The sequence below is a fragment of the Oreochromis niloticus genome, linkage group LG10 (assembly GCF_001858045.2).
Source record: "Oreochromis niloticus isolate F11D_XX linkage group LG10, O_niloticus_UMD_NMBU, whole genome shotgun sequence".
Taxonomy (NCBI): domain Eukaryota; kingdom Metazoa; phylum Chordata; class Actinopteri; order Cichliformes; family Cichlidae; genus Oreochromis; species Oreochromis niloticus.
The window spans coordinates 33,618,332-33,635,491 of NC_031975.2; the positions used below are offsets into that span (position 1 = coordinate 33,618,332).

The following is a 17,160-nucleotide window of genomic DNA, read 5'->3' on the forward strand; positions in this document are numbered from 1 at the left end:
GTATTAAATTTAACAGAGTTAGAAGTTAGCCCGCTAGTTTCCACCTAAACATGATATAGCATGTTCTGACTGAGAGATTTATGACAAAATTCAAACGTACAGCTCTGCTATAACTTCCAACATAAATGAAGACAGAAAACTAAACAGCAGTGACGTTTGTAGGGTTACTGAAGTTGGGCTAGCTGGTATATAATGATGTGCTACGTGACCGCTAGTGACACAGCTATGTTAGCATAACATAAACAGTGAATCTGGAGGATGAACACTAACTTTTTTCCACTCGCAAATGCAATCGCCTGGCAGGATGCTGTAAACAGACCAAACTTCAGTCAGGAGAACAAGTGAGATAATCCATCCACAATACGAGGTTAGTCATTACTATACTGCAGCATGGGCTGGGCTGTAGTTACATCGTAAGAGTTTAAAAACTGAGCTCCAAAATGAACAGCGGTAATAAAAACCGAGAGGCCGACAATGAACACTGACTGTTTTTAGGGGCTTGTTCAGATTAAATAGAACAAAATACAAAGCATGTTAAACACAACAGGCCTAATATACGCAGTGGAGTTTGGACCCAGGGTTCATACATCATCACGTAAAGACCGGATAAACCATAAATGGTTTTGTAACCACGGCTGTCACCATCAGGTGGGCTCCAGAAGAAACTTCGTTGCTGACGTTGTTTTTCAGAAGCAGATGCTGTTTTTTCAGTGTAGGCGGAGCTCAGTGATTGGATACTACATGTAACTGTGCCGACCTCTCAAACACTGACCCAGACCAGAACCAGGACCCCGATCAGCTTTATCTACACTAAGTCTGACTGATAACAGCTGATGGTTAATAACACGTGAGGACGCTGTGTTCACCTGCTGCTACCTGCTTCACCAGCCGGACTGGTCCTGCCTCAGGTTTGATCTAGAGGCCCCTGCGATGATGCTAACGGACCTGAGCGGCACACTCACGGGAACAAGGGCATTTAGGAGATCACAGTTCTGGATTTTAGTTTCAGGATCTGCGGGATCTGTGAACTAAAGGAATTAACCACCACCACCTGACCAGCGAACGGACCAATCAGCCTGAGGCAGATTAGAAAACAAGAGGCAAATGTGGGCGGCGTCTGGGAGCAGCTGTGGAGATCCGTTTACCAAACATCTGTTTGCAGGTGAGAAAGTCCGAGGTCTCCGCCAGAGAAACACCACAGAAGAAGAGTGTAAATGACGAGGCCGAAGGTCAGAGAAGTTTGAGCGTTTATTCAGATTCAAACAGGAAGCAACACATGTACACACTGTTCCCGTTATTTTGTCCAGCAGGACTCTCTGATCTGCAAACAGACGGTAAACAGTCTGACAGCAGAGAACCTTCATCACCAGCATCATCACCTTCATCATCATCATCAGAGAGCGTTGGGCCGCCCGAGCAGCCCGGGGCCTCGAACGCACCGTCCTGACAGTGGCTCAGCACGGCCACGTTTGGGGCCCCGGGCTGCGGGTTGGACCTCACTTTGTTCACAGTTTATTCAATTTTGTACGGAAACGAAGTTTCTAGAAAAAACCCCCCAAAGTTTTCAGTCTGTTTTATCAACAGGAAGTGACATCACTCTGCAGCATTTCACACCGCCAGCCACCGGCAGCCAATCAGATCAGTCAATTACTACGAGGAGCTTAATTAGTGTTTATTAATACTGTGACATCATTGCTCTGCCAGCCAACCATCAGGCTTAATTATCTACAAAACATTTCCCACGGTGCGGAAAACTGAAACGCCGCCAGTGACTGAAGATATCCCCGCCCCCGACAGATCCCCACCACCCCCCTCATAAATGTGAAACACACTCATCATTGTCCATCAGTCATTTTTAGCTCCTCCCACCTCCTCTGAATGGGCGGGGCCTGTCTGAAAGGGGTGGGCAGAGGTCTGTGAGGATGGGGCGAGTGGGCGGCGGCCGATGCTACGTCTCAAACTGTGTAAGCAGCGCCCGCACCTCTGGCGTGAGCTGCTTGGCAGCGCTGGCGGCCTCGGCGATGGCGCGGCGGTACGGGCCCTTCCGCTTCCTGTCGAAACGCGACTGGAACGTCTCCAGGAAGGGCGACAGCTGTGCGAGCGGCAGGAAGGACGTGGTGGGCGAGCCGAACCACGACACACGTGCCTCCTGCTGCACCGCCAGCCCTGTATCGCCACGCCGCGACACCGTAATGCTGAGCACGCGCGCCGGCCACCACGGGAAGCCATAGATCTTCGCCCACACGATATCGCCGACGCATATGGTGCGGCCGTCCGGGAGCGGACATTTTGAAACGGCCTTGGAGAAGACGGAGGATGACGATGACGAGGAGGAGGAGGACGACGTGGAAGACTTACGGCGCCTCTTCAGGTCGTTGCCCTCCTCCCCAACGCCACACTGCACTTCCTCGCCATCAGCTCTGAGGGGAGGGCCGGCGGGCGGAGAGGAGGGGGGCACCGTGGAGCTGAGGAGGGGGAGTTATGGGGGGGAGAAGACGAAGAGGGAGGGTCTCCGGGTGGGGGGAGTTCAAAATTGTCTGTGGAGCTACACTCTGAGGGGGTGGAGTCTAGAGAGGAGGAGGAGGGAGGACCTCCTACTCTCCCCTCAGACGCCACCTGCATCTCCACGGCAACGCTTTCCATACAGGATGGCGTTGGGGGAGGAGCAGTTACTTGAAGTGGGGGCAGGGCTGTGGGTGGGTTGGGTGTTGAGGCGGGGCTTAGTTCTGGTTTGGGAGGTGATGAGCGAGCGCTGTGTTTGGGCGGGGACGAGGAGGAGGAGGAGCTCTGTGCCTGGCTGTCGTCAGTACGATACCTTTGGGGTTTGAGGCGCATTCTGGGCGGAAGCGGTGTGCTGGCGGCAGCGCTGAGGTGCTGCAGGCGGCGGGTGAAGTGGACCTTCTGGTTGTGGTTCTGCAGGGTGGCGGCTCGGGTCACAGCCTTGGGGCGGACCTGGTCCTGGTCTTTGGGCCGGCGCTGTGGTGGCGGCGTTTGCGAGCTCCTCACCAGCGTCTTGAGCACCTGCCGCGCCTTGGAGCGGTCAGCTGACCCTTTGGTCAGAACCTTCTTAGAGTTCAGCTTCAGGCGCATGCAGCTCGAGGTCGCTGAGGATGAGGATGAGGCCACTCCCCTCAAAACGCGGCGGGAAGAGGATGGCGACGAAGATGACACACGTATCCCTGATGACGAGCGCCGGTCGGTGGCCGGGGGCCGTCCTTTGTCGTCGCTCCTCAGACGCTTTACCTCAGCAGAGATCGGTCCCTCTGCCGCCTTCCGCCGCCGCGAAGTCTCGTCGCTCCTCAGGTCCACCGGCCCCCGCCGTGTCTCCCGGTGCCCACCTGACGCCACCACCCCTTTGCATTTGTCGCAGAGTACCTGTCGGGGGCGGAGCTTGATGGCGTTCATGATGGAAGTGGGCTCTTCGCAGCGGTAGCGCCTCTTCGGCCGTTTAATCTTGCGCGGCGGCGGCTGAGGTAAGGCCTGGTTGTAGGTGTCCCTGATGAACAAAGGAGGCGGGTACGGCGCCCCTCCTGAAACAGCGGTGGCGGTTTAGAGGTGCAGTCCTGAGGAGGGAGCGGAGCAGCGTTCTCTTCCTTTTTGGTGGGCGGGAAGTCGTCGCTAACCGGCAGCGGCTGCTGGACAGACGTGGGAGGTCGACTCCGGTCGTCCCGGCGTGGGAACACGGTGATGGGAATCCCGTACGGACCGAACCTGGAAGCAAACATGGCGAGCGTGAGACCCTGACACAGCCAACGCATCACATATGGAAAATACACCCGGCAGTAATCGGTCACATTTTCAAATACTGCTCGTACACATGCAGTACTGTGCAAAAGTCGTGAGTCACCCTCATTTCTTCATATTCAGACCCCCCCCCGTGTTGAATAAGAATAAACAAACAGTAACTGATAATAACGATTTATAAATAATGATGCTGACAAATCTCTGCAAAAATGTAACAAAAAGTGATTCAAAACTTTTGCACAACAACAACACTGTATGTGTTTATATATGAGAAAGAAACCACTGTGAAAATACCACTGTGTAACTCTGACTGTGTAACTGTGGTTACGAAGGTTATGGGTGGTTGATTATCCATCAGCACTCATTACACTGCTGAAAAAGTGATGTCAGAGGTCATAGGTCTTCACGTGTGTTTTAGCGCCCCCGGTAAGGTGTATTAGTCTTGTATACAGTACCCCCCCCCCCCCGTGCAATGAGCAGCAGAGCTCTGTATCTCGCTGCACATGTAGTGACAATAGAGACACTCTCCCTCTTAGCTTGCTTCTGTCCTGTATCCATCACCAATCAGGTCAAAGGTCAGCAGGCTCAGGTGTATCTGGTTTATACTGCAGCCTAATCAATCCCTGCAGCCGTTCGCAGCGATGCATTTACACTTCCTGTGCACATTAAAGCTCTGAGGAAACAGAGGAGCTCTTTGAGTCAGTAATCTCATTACTGTACTAGAGTACTTGATGACTGAACCTGAACATCTCTGATGAGCTTGCTGCAGAGGTCACGCTTTAATGTGGAGCAAGACAAGCGCCAAACCTGCACCCTGCAGGTGTGTTTACCTGACCAAATCACCTGTTCATACAGGTGAGCTCGACACATTTAAATCCCTAAAACAATTACAAATATAAATACTAATCATTATTAATTGTTTTTAAACTGCCTCACAGATCAGGATCAATCACATCGATCCCCTGCTGCTAATAAAGTTTCACCTTTTTGAAACGTCCATCAGGACCCCGGAGAACACCTTCTCTCCCAGCCGGAAAGACACCACCAGCGCGTCATCGATGACGTGGTCCAGGCAGACCCGAACCTCGGACCCGGGACTGAGGTCCAACACAGAGGCGGCTCCGGCTCGATTCTCGGCGGCAGGCTCGGTCAGCAGCCGCCGTTTCGGTGAGCGGCAGGGCGGGGAGGAATCCCTCGGGCCTCTGGCAGCCGGCTCCTCGGGCCCCGCTGGGTCCGGGTCCGGACCGTCCGCCGTCCCGTCCAGCACAGTGTCCGCCGCGGGCCTCCGCTCCGCCTGCTCCAGGCTCGTGTAGCCCCGCTCCCGGCCCGCGGTCTCGGCTCGGTCCGTGGTCTCGTTGGTGGTGGGTTCGGCAGGTTCGGCCAGAGATAGGCCGGCCTCGGTGACGGGTGGCGCGGCCGGGAATGAGTGCAAGAACACAGCGGAGGGCTGCGGGTCCGGGCCACGGTACGCCTCCTGCGCAGACACGTCTCCGCCGCCCTCAGGGTCCACAGGCAGTCCGGGGGAGAAGCGGTCCGCGTTGACCCGCTCCGGCGGCCCGGAGCCGCTCGCTTCGTCGCTCTCCGCAGGCGCGTTTCCCGCCGCGGGCTCCAGCTCCGGCCTGACATGGCGGCCCTCCGCATCCCCTCCGTCCTCCGCCCGCATCGCGGCCAGGTCCAATGCCGGCCCAGGCTCCCGCGGTCCCTCGCACTCCGATCGGGCTCCCGCCGGGCCCGGCTCTGGTGGGCCCTCGTCGGTGGCTGTTGTCGGAACCGCCGCAGCTCCTGGCTCTGCAGCCACGGCCGCCATTTTCTTCCGCTGTGCTGCCGAGCGGAGCGGAGCCCCGCCCTCCCGCAACACAGGCCAACGGCGTAGGCGCACCGCTATTCGCCGACACCCCTGTCAATCAAACGGGACGTGGCAAAACTTCGTCTCTGATTGGCTGATTATGTCAGAGCGTGGTGAGGCTGCCAGAGGCCGCCAGAGGGCGTGTATCTTCGACGAAACAAAAACATGAGGAATAACCAACGCAGGGCGGATCGATGTGTGACCACAGAGGCAGAAAATGGAGCAGAGACAGCATCATGGAGGTCCCAGTAATCACAACACCCGAAACCTGTGATCGATGAGCAGCTGATCACCGCGCAGCTGATCAGCGGGCACTCTGTTGTGTGTCAGTGACAAACATGACCATAGAAGATCACATCAAACATATTCTTACACTTTAAAGCTCTGAGAGACTTCCGGTCCCTCAGAAACGTCTGCTCTCTCTCTCTCTGAAATAAGACTTTCTGTTTGTACGTCCGGAGCCAATCACAGCCCTGATCTAAACACAGTAATCTGCCTTCATGATCCTGAAAAACAGCGCCACCGCGTGGCTGCTCCAAGTCTCCCTGAATGGTTAAAAACACAATCACGAACTCTTCAACCTTCCTCCAGCTGTCTCTATACTAAACCTGACGTTTCCTGCCTTTTGTGACTTTATATGACTTCTTTGTTCCACTGTGAGTAAAACAGAAGTTTACCAGACTCTGTTGTTATTTACATTTTAATTCAATTCAGTGAAACTTTATTTATATAGAACCAAATAACCACAGCAGTTGTTATTTGACACAGAGTAACCCCAACCATCATACGAGCCCCAGTGAGCGACTGCTGGATTAAACAGATTCCTATCCGGTTGTTCAGTCTGACGTCACTGGCCGTGTCTGGGCCTAAACTCCGCTGCAGGTCCATATATCAAACGATCACTGTGGCATTACTGAGAGTTGAAAAACTGTCTAAAGTCTTTCATCTTTAATAAAATCATCAGTGTTCTGCTCTACCAGGTGTAACAATTGAGTTTAACATCCAGGCATCCATGAAAATGGAATTTATGACATTTAACGTTAGAAGTTAGCAGGAAGTTAGCTCGCTAGCTTCTATCTAAATACAATATAGCATGTCCTGACTGCGGGGTTTTGGAAACAAATTCAAACGTACAGCTCTGCTATAACTTCCAACATAAATGAAGACAGAAAACTAAACAGCAGTGACGTTTGTAGGGTTACTGAAGTTTGGCTAGCTGGTATACAATGATGTGCTACGTGACCGCTAGCGACACAGCTATGTTAGCATAATATAAACAAGCTAACTTTTTTTCCACTCGATAAAAGTTAACGTGAGTGTTCTCGGTGGTCAGGAACAAATGTAATAGCATGGCAGGATGCTGTAAAAGGACTAAATTCCAGCCAGGAGAACAAGTGAGATAATCCATCCACAATACGAGGTTAGTCATTCATATACTGCTGCATGGGCTGTGCTGTAGTTACATCGTAAGGTTTTAAAAACTGAGCTTAAATAAATGATTAGCGGTAATAAAAGCCGAGGGAGGTCAACAGTGATCACTGACTGTTTTTAGGAGCTTTTTGAGATTAAATAGAAGAAAATACAAAACATTAAACATGTTAACAACACAAAAGCCATATTAAACGCAGACTGCTTTAGGCCCAGAAGTAGGATTCGTCACGTCATCACTGAACAACCGGATTACAGTTTTTTCTGAATGCTTAAACCCTAACTGTGATTCTTATAGCACAATTTCTAAAACTATTAATACTTATAGCAAAACTACTCACTGAGTTTGCAAAACTAAAAGCACAAACACTGCTTTGCACTCAGTTTGCCATTTTGTAACACACACTTTGCAAACCTGTAGCTACAAGCCACTGCACAGCACTCTTTTTGCAGAACTGTAAACACAACTCACTGCTTTACACTCAATTTCCAAATGATCAACACACTCCTAGCAAAACTATACACATTTATGGCTATTATTTACACTATTTTGCCAACTGTCTGGCACACTGTCACATGTGAAAACTTCTTTAGATAATTAGTTCACTTTGCAATCAGCCTAAGCACTATAATACAGGTAAGCTCTGTGTGTGGAGTACAGTGGAGGGAGCAGGAAGAGTGAGAAGTAGAGGAGGCCGAGGAAGAGGACGTGGAGGTGAACAAGTAGGACGAAGAGGACAACAAGGACAAGGAGGAGCAAGAGGAGGACGAGGAGGGGGGAGAAGAAGGGTAAGAAGAGTAAGAAATAGAATTGCTGATGACATCAGAGCTACAATAGTGGACCATGTAATCAACCATGGAGTGACCCTGAGGTAAGCTGGCCAACGGGTTCAGCCTAACTCGAGCCGCTACACTGTAGCAGGCATCATAAGGACATTTTGAAATGAGAGTCGGTTAGTACAGTCACTTTGCACTAAGATTTGTAGCACTGCCAAATGCCAGTGAGAAACACAACAATACCATAGATGTAAAATTCCAGAAGATATTTTCCCCTGTGCCTTGGACTAAAGCAGCGCTCCCCAACCCCGGGCCCCGGACCGGTACCGGCCCGTGAGTCGTTTGGTACCGGGCCGCGAGAGTTGACGCTCAGGTGTGAAATGTATGGTTTTCAGGGTTTTTATCGGTTTTCAGCGTTATTTTGTTATCGTTTTTATCGTTAACTCGCTTTTCCTGGGTCTTTTCACGTGTGTTATGAATAAATCTTCTTTTTTTTTGGTACCGGTACTAGTTTTATTTTGTTGTGTTTATCCGCGACACCTTGAAGGCCGGTCCGTGAAAACATTGTCTGGAATAAACCGGTCCGTGGCACAAAAAAGGTTGGGGACCACTGGACTAGAGGACGTTTCACGTGATGTAGACGAAATTTTGTGGCCAGATCCACAGAGACGACACGATGTAGACTGATTTCTTTTTTTTCCTCAGTGAAATTACTATTTCGTTTTGACTTGGAAATACAGTTTTTTCTGATTGCTTAAGCACATTTTTTGTAACTATTGGCTATTTTTGCAAAACTCTACACACAAATAAGAAAACCTGTCACCCAATTATCAAAACATTGTAGTTCTCTTGCAAAAGCGAACACAGCTAGATTAACTCTTCACACCTTCGTAAAAATGGTGTTTTCGTATCAAACAGTACACACAAGCCATCATCTACTAAGCACACAATGCGCCAACTGCACACTGATGGTATGAATACAAAACACATCTGGCTTTTGCTTTCTCTGTGTACAGATGTCAATTTGAGGTCACACTTTTGTCATAGTGTCATGTAAACATACAAGGATTCAAACTTCAAGTATTGGTGTTTATTCACACTCATCAAAACCAAGACAAAGTCAGAACACAAAATAGGAATTTCACAAAAAAAAGGAAAAAAAAAAAGACAATCAGCCTACATCATGTTGTCTTTCTGGGTCCGGCCACAAAATTTCGTCCACATCGCATGTGATATCCTCCAGTCCAAGGCGCCGGGGAAAATATCTCCTTGAATGCCGTATCCAGGCCTGACATGATGCCTGGTCAATATCTCCACATGCCTCCTCCATTGCCTGTAAAAGCCTGTTGATGAGGATGTCGGTCGTACACTTTCCAGTACCAGGCAGAGAAGAACTCCTCGATGGGATTTAAGAATGGAGAGTATGGAGGGAGGTTGAGTGCCATGAAGGATGGGTGGTCTGTAAACCAGTTGCAGACCAAAGCAGCCCTATGGAAACTAACATTGTCCCATATGATGACATATCGGGTCTGCTCTGGTCTCTGAACAGTGAGCATGTCATGCAAGGTGTCCAGGAAGCAATAATGTGTGCAGTGTTGTATGGGCCTATGGTTGCATGATGGTAAGATAAGATAAGATAAGATAAGATAAGATAAGATGACTTTTATTAGTCCCACACGTGGGAAATTTGTTTTGTCACAGCAGGAAGTGGACAGTGCAAAAGTTATGAAGTAAAAATTAGAATAAAATAAAATAAGAATAAATACAGTACACAACTGTACAGAATAGAATAAAATAAAATACTATATACAGTAGAATAAAATAGAATAAAATATACAATAAGATAAAAATAGAATACCAATGCTATATACAACTGAGTAAAAATACAACGATGCCAGAAAAGATTATTGCACATTAGTGTTATTGCACATGTGTGGATGTGTGTGTTTGATCAGTTAAAGTCTTTGTTGTGGAGTCTGACAGCAGTGGGGAGGAAAGACCTGCGAAATCTCTCCGTCCCACACCGTGGGTGCCGCAGCCACTGAAGGAGCTGCTCAGTGCTGTCACAGTCTCCTGCATGGGGTGGGAGATGTTGTCCAACAGGGATGACAGCTTAGCTGCCATTCTCCTGTCACTCACCACCAGTGTTGGGGAGTAACGGAATACATGTACCGCCGTTACGTATTTAGAATATAAAATATGAGTAACTGTATTCCGTTACAGTTACCGTTTAAAAAGGTGGTATTCAGAATACAGTTACTTTGTTGAAATAAATGGATTACACGGCGGTACTTTCCTGTTTCATATTGTCGCGGGTCAGGATTATTTGGGTTTGTTTGACAGCTATGTTCTGTTGTTCCAGGCGGCAGCGTTACGGTTGCCATGGTTACAGGGTGACGCGCTCTCTCTCTGCGTGTTTCCTGGGTGAGAGAGCGCCTTTTGTTGTTGTTGTTGTGCTAAGCTAAAAGGCAGAATGCTACAGGCATGGCCCTAAAGAATGTAGCATCATGGGCAGTGTAGTCCGTGCTGCAGGGAGAATGGACTGCCATACACGTTATGTGTCTGTGAGCGAGGGAGGGAGAGAAAGGAAAAGTCCGAGCTGTCACGGAGCAAAAACGGGAGCTGGAAGCATGTAAATATAATAATAACCACTGCAGCCAAGAAGAGTGCCTGACGAGCCCAGCTGTAAGTAAGCTATTAAGACTCAACTGTACACTGTGTTCGTGTTTTCCTCCGGAAAAAATAAGTTCCGTTGGAGCAGCCTTTCAACGCCTCTCTCTGTCTCTGGCAAGCAAAGTTGACCCAGACAACAAAGTAAAGCTAGTTTTCGGCTACCAGCCCGACACGGAACCCGACGTATTAGCCAGAGGTCCCTTTACTACGGTTCGGAGCCGCGGACCTTCAGTAACAGTAATAAATCACAGCAATAATACATTCACGTAGTTGTAAACAGCACGATAATATATTAAGTAATCCAAAGTATTCAGAATACGTTACTCTCATTGAGTAACGTAACGGAATACGTTACAGAATACATTTTGGGGCATGTATTCTGTATTCTGTAATGGAATGCATTTTAAAAGTAACCTTCCCAACACTGCTCACCACCTCCACTGGGTCCAGAGGGCATCCTAGAACAGAGCTGGCTCTTCGGATCAGCCTGTTCAGTCTCTTCCTGTCCCCAGCAGAGATGCTGCTGCCCCAGCAGACCACACCATAAAAGATGGCTGAGGCCACCACAGAGTCATAGAAGGTCTTCAGGAGTGGGCCCTCCACTCCAAACGACCTGAGTCTCCGCAGCAGGTACAGCCTGCTCTGCCCTTTCCTGTAGAGGGCGTCTGAGTTATGAGTCCAGTCCAGTTTGTTGTTCAGATGAACACCAAGGTACCTGTAGCTGTCCACAGCCTCAATGTCCATACCTTGGATGTTCAGTGGTTGCAGTGGAGGATGTTTGTGCCTGCGGAAGTCTACCACCAGCTCCTTGGTTTTACTGGCATTGATCTGGAGGTAGTTCAGCTGGCACCAGTCCACAAAGTCCTGAGTTAGTCCTCTGTACTCCTTGTCGTCCCCATCAGTGATGAGGCCGACTATTGCAGAGTCATCAGAGAACTTCTGCAGGAAGCACTGGGTGGAGTTGTGGGAGAAGTCTGCAGTGTAGATGGTGAAGAGGAACGGAGCCAGAACCGTTCCCCGTGGGGCCCCCGTACTGCAGACGACCCTGTCCGACACACAGCCCTGTGTCCTCACATACTGTGGTCGGTCGGTGAGGTAGTCCAAAATCCAGGTAGTGAGGTGATGGTCCACTCCAGAGTTCTCCAGCTTGTCCTTCAGAACCGAGGGAAGAATGGTGTTGAAGGCACTGGAGAAATCAAAGAACATGATTCTCACAGTGCTCCCAGCGGTCTCCAGGTGAGCGAGGGAACGATGTAGGAGGTGAATGATGGCATCATCCGCTCCAATGCCAGGTTGGTAGGCAAACTGAAGTGGGTCCAGTGATGAGCTCACAAGGCGCCAAAGCTGAGCCAGGACCAACCGCTCCAGGGTCTTCATCAGGTGGGATGTCAGAGCCACCGGCCTGTAGCTGTTGAGGTCCTTGGGGCGTGAAGTCTTTGGCACTGGAACAACACAGGAGGTTTTCCAGAGCTGTGGGACTCTTCCCAGCCTCAGGCTCAGGTTGAAGAGGTGCTCCATCACACCACACAGTTGGTCAGCGCAGAACCTGACGACCCTCGAGCTGATGCCATCTGGACCCGCTGCCTTCTTGGCTTTAATCCTCCTCAGTTCCCTCCTAACCTGGGTGGTTGAGAGAGACAGGCTGGAGCCTTGTGTTGAGTGTGTATAGGGCTTTGGAGTTGACGTCACGCCGCAATGCATTGTGGGAGCGCGGCACCATTTTCGGGGTCTACGAATCAAAACGAACGACGATTACAAGATGCTTAAAAGCAGCTCAAAAGAGAATGGACTGTATAGAGACCGATTGCGTCCAGAGGCGAAGCGGCGGTACTTGCAGAAAATCGCGTGCATTGGAAATGTGGACCCGTATGAAACACAGCGGTGGAGTAGAAACCCTGAAGACCAACCGCTACTGACGTAGCCTGACATATTTTCGTACCTTATCTGTGGAGTCAGCGCGTACAACTCGTCATTCAAACAAAGGTAAGTCAGCTTGAGTACTGCGAGTGAAATGCGTTTGATTTCCCTGCAAACATTCAGATTAGTGCAGCATAAATTCATTCATGAGGGTGAAATTACAGTGAGAACATGTGGAGGCTGTTAGGTGAATAACATAGTGAGTTCAGTGCATTGATGTGACATTGTCCTGAAGGATTTAGTTATTCTCTATGGTTAAAGAAACTGCAATGATTTATTCATATTTATTATAAATAATTCTAATTATACATCTTGCTTCAATATTTGTATCTTGTGTCACTAAAAATACATCTTTAGTTTTATACATTGATTAATGACCTGCAGAATCTCCTTATCATATTAAGTGATTCATAATTGTCACTTTATGCTTTCTCCATCTCTAAAGTGATGACATCCTTGCATTACATACTTTAGGTTAATTTTCTGCAGGCAGGTTTCTGACAGAAAACAGGCAGATTTACCCTATAAAATGCAGCGTTTTATAGATGGACACATAAAGAAATGAAAAATTACATGTATGTGCTAACTTTCTAAACACTTTGTTACATTTATGATAAAGTAGATAAAACACATTTATGTCAGCCTTGGCTCATAGTTCTTGTCTTTAAATTAACTTTGTCTGTGTGTGTTTCAGGTGCTGCACTCTCAAAGACTGAATGAACCAGCATTGCAGCCATGGGTCACTGTGAGCATCACAGGGAAGGTTGAAGCCGCCCACTGCACCTGTATGGCCGGAGTCGTGGAGACCTGCACCCATGTCGCTGCTCTTCTGTTTAATGTAGAAGCAACAGTGCGGATCTGTGGCACAAGGACTGTTACAGATGAACCTGCATACTGGGTTTTGCCTGGTAATGTGACCAAGATACAGCCAGAGGTTGGCAATAAGATAGACTTCTCCTCTTCAGCTGCCCAAAAAAAGGCTCTTGATCAAAACATAAACAGACCATCCGTATTGAAAGGTAAAAGGAGCCGTCCTCAAAAATGAAAAATCCCACCTGCTACTGTGGAGGAGTTGTCACTGCTATAATGCCATAATGTTTTATCTAGGGGTCTAAATTTATGCCTGTAGTGCACTGCCATGTAAATAATTTGCATTTACTGAATATGTACTGAGTACCACTGTTCAAAAGTTGAATAAAGAAACAAACTAATTTTTGCCTCTTTCTTTTTTTTTTTAATTAAAACCACTTTATAGAACATCACATCAGTTACAATGTAGAATCCATGTCATTTATAGTTTACAAATGACAAAATGTTTACACAAAATCATGACAGTGTTTACATGATATCACCCACTACTAACATTATTTACTGTATCTTTTGAAAAAAAAATACCACTATTTATACAGCAAAAGACTTAAGAACATTTAACAGGAGCAAGTTTCAGTTTCCCTGGTTTTACTATAACACTGTTCAACAAACACAGCAAACCTTCATCTTATCCTGAAGGCCCTCCTCTTCTGCTTGAGGACGGCTTTAATTTCTGGGGTAATCCAAGGTTTGTTGTTGGAGAAACACCGTACAGTCCTGGTAGGTACAGTGTTATCCACACAGAAATTAATATAGTCAGTAATGCATGTAGTAAGGCTGTCGATGTCCTCTCCGTGGTCGTCACAGATCACCTCCCACACAGTGGACTCAAAACAATCCTTAAGAGCCTCCTCGCTCTCCTCCGACCATCTCTGTACTGTGTCACAGGCTGCATCCGTGTTGGCCGAGGGGGGGGACATACGCTGTTATCGCGATAACATGCGAGAATTCCCGGGGCAGGTAGTACGGACGCATGCTAACGGCTAACAGCTCAATGTCTCTGCTGCAGAGTTGTTCTTTCACAGTGATGTGCCCAGGGTTACACCATCTGTCATTCACAAACACTGCCAGTCCCCCTCCTTTCCTCTTACCGCTGTCTCTCATCCTGTCCGCTCGCAGCAGCTGGAATCCCGGTAGTGTCACGCTCGTGTCCGGAGTTAGCGGTGTTAGCCACGACTCCGTTAGCATCATGATGCTACATTGCCGGTACTCCCTCTGTGACCAGGTTAGCGACGTGAGCTCATCCATCTTATTGGGCAAAGATCTTACATTTCCAATAATTACAGAAGGAAGAGATGGTCGATAACGTCTCCTTCTCGGGCGACGGCGCTCCTTCCCAGCACGACACCCCGTCTTTTCCTCCTCAGCTCGCTGGGAATGTCGAGTCTGTCCGCCGGTGTTCTGAGAAACCATCCTACTCTGACAAAACGTCCTACCCGTATTATAATTTGACCGTGACTTGCGAGTAAACCTAACCCTACCCCTAACCATAACCCTAACCATAACCATAACCTTAAGAAGTATTCTGGATGGGTGAGGGAAAAAGAAGTTAATTCAGCGTTGGTGTTGTGCGCATGAGCCGCGTCTGCGCAGAAAAGTTGGGTAGGAAGTTTTGTCAGGTAGGATGGATTCCCAGAACACCGGCAGTACCGCTGTGGGACGCAGCGCTAACAGCTGATCCTTACTGTAAACAAAGGATCCCTGCTCTGGGTCCCCAGACACGAGTGAAAAAAGTAGAAAAAAAACTAAGAAAAACGACCAGAACTAGCACAAAACGGTAGAACATGGTTGCAGAGACTAATTACTAATATGTTAGTTATAAAAAATTACGAGAAGAAAAAGATAAGACAGAAAGAAACTCAGAATGAGCAGAGCTGCTGTAACTGGCTGCCGCACACGGGGGCGCCGGAAGTCTTTTTTTTTTTTTTTTTTTTGGTTGCATGATGGTGAACAACACCATTTTGGCTTATAGCTGCACACATGGTTATGTTACCACCACGTTGTCCTGGGACATTGATGATGGCACGGTGTCCAATAATGTTCCTGCCACGTCTCCTGGTTTTACTGAGGTTGAAACCGGCCTCATCCACAAAAAGTAGCTCATGTCCCATTGCATCTGCTTCTAGTTCCATCACTCTCTGGACAAGACAAAACAAATGCAACACATCAGGCCCATGCACAGCACTACAGTATGCACTTCCAAATTCAGAACCAATGACACTAGCTTACCTGCACATAGTCATATCGCAGTTGCTTTACACGTTCTGTGTTTCTCTCGAAAGGAACTCTGTAAATTTGCTTCATTCTTATTCTGTGGCGCGCAAGTACACGACTCAGTGCAGAAATGCTTGCACTGTGTATATTTTGAAAGATGGTGTCATTATCAATTATGCGCTGCTGTATTTCGCGCAGTCTTATTGCATTATTGGCAATCACCATGTTCACTATATGGGTCTCTTGCTCTGGAGTGAACATTCTGCCTCTGCCCCCAACATCTGGACGTCTAGCAATTCTGTAAAGTAACAATTTCAGTATTTTTGCATGTATGGTACTGTTGTGTTTCTCATTAGAGTATGGCAGTGCTACAAAGTACTCACCGATTCTCATTTCGAAATGTCCTAATGATGCCTGCCACAGTGTAGCGGCTCAGTTTAGGCTGAACCCGTTGGCCAGCTTCCCTCAGGGTCATCCCATGGTTGATGACATGGTCCACTATTGTAGCTCTGATGTCATCAGTTATTCTGTTTCTTACTCTTCTTACCCTTCCTCTTTCCCCTCCTCGTCCTCTTCTTGCTCCTCCATGTCCTCTTCCTCCAACTTCTTCACCTCCACGTCCTCTTCCTCCAACTTCTTCACCTCCACGTCCTCTCCCTCGGCCTCCTCTGATTCTCACTCTTCTCACTCTTGCTGCTCCTTCCATTGTACTCCACATAGACAGCTTACCTGTGGCCTGTTTATAGTGCTTAGGCTGATTGCAAAGTGGACTAATTATCTAAAACAGTTTTCACATGTGAAAGTGTGCCAGACATTTGGCAAAATAGTGTTAATGATAGCCATACATGTGTATAATTTTGCTAGGAGTGTGTTGGAAATTTGGTAATTGAGTGTAAAGCTGTGAGTTGTGTTTACAGTTCTGCAAAAAGAGTGTTGTGCAGTGGATTGTAGCTACAGTTTTGCAAAGTGTGTGTTACAAAATGGCAAACTGAGTGCAAAGCAGTGTTTGTGCTTTTAGTTTTGCAAACTCAGTGAGTGGTTTTGCTATAAGTATTAATAGTTTTAGAAATTGTGCTATAAGAATCACAGTTAGGGTTTAAGCATTCAGAAAAAACTGTAAACACTTGTGTTTGTTTTGATGTGTGTGAATAAACACCAGTACTTGAAGTTTGGATCCCTCTATGCTTACGGATCTATGACAAAAGTATGAGCTCAATCTGACATAGCCTACCTTGTGCACAGAGAAAGCAAAAGCCAGGTGTGTTTTTCATTCATACCATCAGTGTGTAGTTGGTGCATTGTGTGCTTATTAATTTGATGGCCTGTTTGATACAAAAATACCATTTTTACAAAGGTGTGGTGAGTTAAGCAAAGGTTATTCGCTTTTACAAGAAAACTACAATGTTTTGCTGATTGGGTGAAGAGTTTTCTTATTTGTGTGTTTTGCAAAAATAGCCAATAGTTACAAAAAATGTGCTCAAGCCATCAGAAAAAACTGTAAGTGAAACTAAGAGCAGAGAGTGAAGAAGACACACATCGTTGATGTGAACTCTGTCAGATAATTGAATTAGACTAACTATTCACTTTAGCTAAAGTTATTAAGTTAGCTAAAGAGTTGGGATGCTGTGTAAGACATAAATAAAGCTCAAATACAAAGGTTTGGACACTGTTTTGCATGTTTCCCTACTGTA

At 47.7% G+C, this 17,160-nt stretch overlaps 2 protein-coding genes across 2 annotated transcripts; both read right to left on the bottom strand.

Moving 5' to 3' along the window:
* Positions 1 to 2,354: 2,354 nt before the first annotated feature.
* Positions 2,355 to 5,994, bottom strand: pwwp2a (PWWP domain containing 2A). Its single transcript, XM_013265236.3, is given in 3 exon segments — positions 2,355 to 3,524; positions 3,527 to 3,711; positions 4,728 to 5,994. Coding segments are annotated over 3 exon segments (2,166 nt in total). The 5' UTR covers positions 5,552 to 5,994; the 3' UTR covers positions 2,355 to 2,367.
* An 8,620-nt stretch (positions 5,995 to 14,614) lies between these two features.
* Positions 14,615 to 16,033, bottom strand: LOC109203833 (uncharacterized). The gene is made up of 3 exons (XM_019363618.2): positions 15,853 to 16,033; positions 15,485 to 15,767; positions 14,615 to 15,393 (listed from the first exon to the last, which is right to left on the bottom strand). The coding sequence occupies exons 1-3, from the start codon at positions 15,942 to 15,944 to the stop codon at positions 15,115 to 15,117; spliced, it is 654 nt and encodes a 217-aa protein (XP_019219163.1). The 5' UTR covers positions 15,945 to 16,033; the 3' UTR covers positions 14,615 to 15,114.
* Positions 16,034 to 17,160: the final 1,127 nt, after the last annotated feature.